Source organism: Bison bison, unplaced genomic scaffold (assembly GCF_000754665.1).
Source record: "Bison bison bison isolate TAMUID 2011002044 unplaced genomic scaffold, Bison_UMD1.0 scf7180017847762, whole genome shotgun sequence".
Taxonomy (NCBI): domain Eukaryota; kingdom Metazoa; phylum Chordata; class Mammalia; order Artiodactyla; family Bovidae; genus Bison; species Bison bison.
In genome coordinates this window covers 7,897-11,100 of record NW_011478335.1, presented here as the reverse complement: position 1 = coordinate 11,100, position 3,204 = coordinate 7,897, and the positions used below count along the sequence as shown (strand labels likewise).

Genomic DNA, 3,204 nt, shown 5'->3' with positions numbered 1-3,204 from the left:
AAACCACCATCAAGAAGAACACTCTGAACCCCTATTACAACGAGGCCTTCAGCTTTGAAGTGCCCTGTGACCAGGTCCAGGTGAGGGCACACCTCCCCACCGCCCCTGCCAGAGCAGCCTTTCCCCGGAGTCCCAGGCCCTTAGAAACCCCCGTTGCTAAGGGAGGAGAGCCTCCTTAGCAGCCCCTGGGAGCCAAGTCTTGGGGGTCTAATTGTGTTCTCAGTCTCAGTTTCCCCCACGAGCACCAGGAAGCCCCGCCCACCCAAGCAAGACGGGATGCCCAGCGCCCGTAGGAGTTCTGGATACTGAGAAAAAGAGACCCGCAACCCTAAGGCCAGGCCCACCCACCCATTTAACAGTCTTGAAGATGTGCCCCCATTAGGACCCTGCACCCTAAGGAGCCTCTGAGCAACAGAGGTCCTGAGGGTTTATCTGCTTTAAAACCTGGTGGCAGGAAGACTCCAGGGCACTCCTGTAAGCATCCAGCAGGGCCCTCACACCCTCCCTCTCCCAGCTCCAGAGGAAGCCTTAGCCCAGGCACCTATGGAGGCTCCCCAGAACTCAGGGAGGGGGTCTCCTTAGCAATGATAACTGAGTCCCTCCGTGTGCGTTGTTACCCCACTTTCTGTCTCCTCTTCCTCCCCTGCCCAACCCAGAAGGTGCAGGTGGAGCTGACTGTGCTGGACTACGACAAGCTGGGCAAGAACGAGGCCATCGGGAGGGTGGCTGTAGGGGCAGCGGCCGGGGGGGCTGGCCTGCGGCACTGGGCAGACATGCTGGCCAACCCCCGGCGGCCCATCGCCCAGTGGCACTCGCTGCGGCCCCCTGACCGAGTGAGGCCGCCGCCAGCACCCTGATGCCCACCCTCAAGCCCCTGACCCGAGGCCCCTGCCCAAAGCCACGCCCATGCCCACCTTTAAGGCCAACACCCCCCACTCTACCCGTTCCTGCCTTCTCCCCCACCATTATGCCAATCATGATAACTTGCCAACTCCCCCGATACAGCACATACCCAGAAGCCCCAGGGGCCCCTGGGGAAAGGGAGGCAATCTGGCCTCCCCCGATCCCAGGGTCCCGCCCTCTGCTTTGACAATCAGTGATCCCAGCCTACTATCCCCGTGGCTCCCAGTGCCCCTTTCCTGCACAGGATCACCCACTCCTGTCCCCAGTCTGATTCCTGCACCACTCCTGGGACCAAATAAATACTCAGCAACTTTGCTGGCCTGGACCAAATCTCCTTGATGGGGGTGCACAGGGGTGGGGGCTGGGAACCCAAGAGGGGCCCTCCAGGGGCGGGATCACACAAGGGCGAGGACAGGGCTGCCCATCCTGGAAATACACACAGAAACTCACCCACCCACTCACCACCCCTTCATCCATCCACCCTGTCACCAACCCACTCTCCCATTCACTTCTTCATCGGTTCATTCACTCAGCCCTCAAAGCTTGTTTCCTCATCTGAAAAAATCGTGATAATGGTAATACCTACCGCATGTTTGCTCTGAGGAGTCAGTGAGAATTCATTTAGTTATTCAGGAATTTATCTGCTCCCTTGCCCATGATTTATGTAGATTTTCATACCCATGTTTCCCTCCCTTTTTTCCCCCTTCCTTTCATCATCTAGGGTGCAGTTTCAATCTCTGGTCAGGGAACTAAGATCTCAGAAGGCATGTGTCATCAGTCAGTCAGTTCAGTTGCTCAGTCGTGTCCGACTCTTTGTGACCCCAAGGACTGCAGCATGCCAGGCGTCCCTGTCCATCACCAACTCCCGGAGGCTACTCAAACTTATGTCCATCGAGTCAGTGATGCCATCCAACCATCTCATCCTCTGTCTTCCCCTTCTTATCCCGCCTCCAATCTTTCCCAGCATCAGGGTCTTTCCCAATGAGTCAGTTCTTCACATACGGTGGCCAAAATGCGCCCCCCCCCAAAAAAAATGAGACACAGCCACGAGCCAGATCACTGGGATTGTATGTACCTGCAGTGAGGACCCTCAGGAGGTTTTAGAGGGAAGTGGCATGCTTGGTCTACTTTTAAGGAGTCTCTGGCTCCTCTGTGGAGGAAGTGTTTTGGAGAGTGGTGGTGATGAGGATGAAAGGCAGTAAGCCTCGCTGGAGAAAGTCAGCATCTGGGGCTCCAGTGGGCTGAGGGACTAGAACCCCGGAGGGACTCAGCCATCATTTCCTTCCCAGCGCCCAGGACTGTCCTCACCAGGCAGACAGACCCCCATTCAGTCCACCACTCGTCTGCTGACTTCATGTTACCATTCCCACTTTACAGAGAGGGAAATGGAGGCATGGAAAGGGTGACTGACTTGTCTAAATTCATGCAGCTGGGTGAGGAGAGGAGGCAGAGAGCTAGCGCTCCGTGGGTGCTGTTCCCTGAGCTGAGTGGTGGGGATGATCTAGAGACGTGTCTCACTTGAGTCCCTGACCTTGTGGGAGTCAACTCATTGCATCGAATTGCAAGGGGGATTCTCAACCACTGGGCCACCAGGGAAGCCCTTACTGCAATTTTTAAAGAAAAATCCAAACTAATGCAAAAAAGAAATCCAAGACGGAAAAATATTAAAAAATTAATGGCAGGATCTGACCCTTCACTTGGGTCTCTCTGCACTAGTCTAATCCTGGTCCTGTTGTAATAAAGCTTTATTTACAAAAGTAGATAGCCTGTGGTCATAGCTTGTCAATTTCATGTCTTAAACGACTGCATTAAAATAGCATTTTCTTCCTACAGGTACAATAGTTGTAACTAACCTTGAGACCATTGATAATAGTAAAATAAAATAGGAAGTGGTGAATTTTTAGTATGCTTACTTTTATTTAATGTATTTTACTGAATTTAAATTTTAGTAATTAATTTAGTAAAACTAATTTTTAGTAATGATTGTGTGTAACAACCAGGTCACAAAGTTCCCTAAAATTTAGCAACCAGGGGCCAGTGCTAGCTGGTCCCAGCACTTGGCTGTGTTTCCACCTGGTAAGAAAAGTCCTGTGTGGTAGAGCCAGGGTGAGAGCGAAAATGGGGACACAGAAGTGTACAGTTTGAGGTCTGCTGCTGCTGCTGCTAAGTCGCTTCAGTCGTGTCCGACTCTGTGCGACCCCAAAGACAGCAGCCCACCAGGCTCCCCCGTCCCTTGGATTCTCAAGGCAAGAACACTGGAGTGGGTTGCCATTTCATTCTCCAATGCATGAAAGTGAAGAG

At 53.0% G+C, this 3,204-nt stretch overlaps 1 protein-coding gene across 1 annotated transcript in view; it reads left to right on the top strand.

Annotated features, from left to right (window-relative positions):
- Positions 1–1,223, top strand: part of SYT5 (synaptotagmin V) — a 5,542-nt gene extending 4,319 nt beyond the window's left edge. Inside the window, exons 8-9 of the mRNA XM_010843845.1 lie at positions 1–80; positions 657–1,223. Of these exons, the coding sequence (XP_010842147.1) occupies positions 1–80; positions 657–857 (281 nt within the window). The 3' untranslated portion in view covers positions 858–1,223. The remainder of the gene's footprint in view (positions 81–656) is intronic.
- Positions 1,224–3,204: the final 1,981 nt, after the last annotated feature.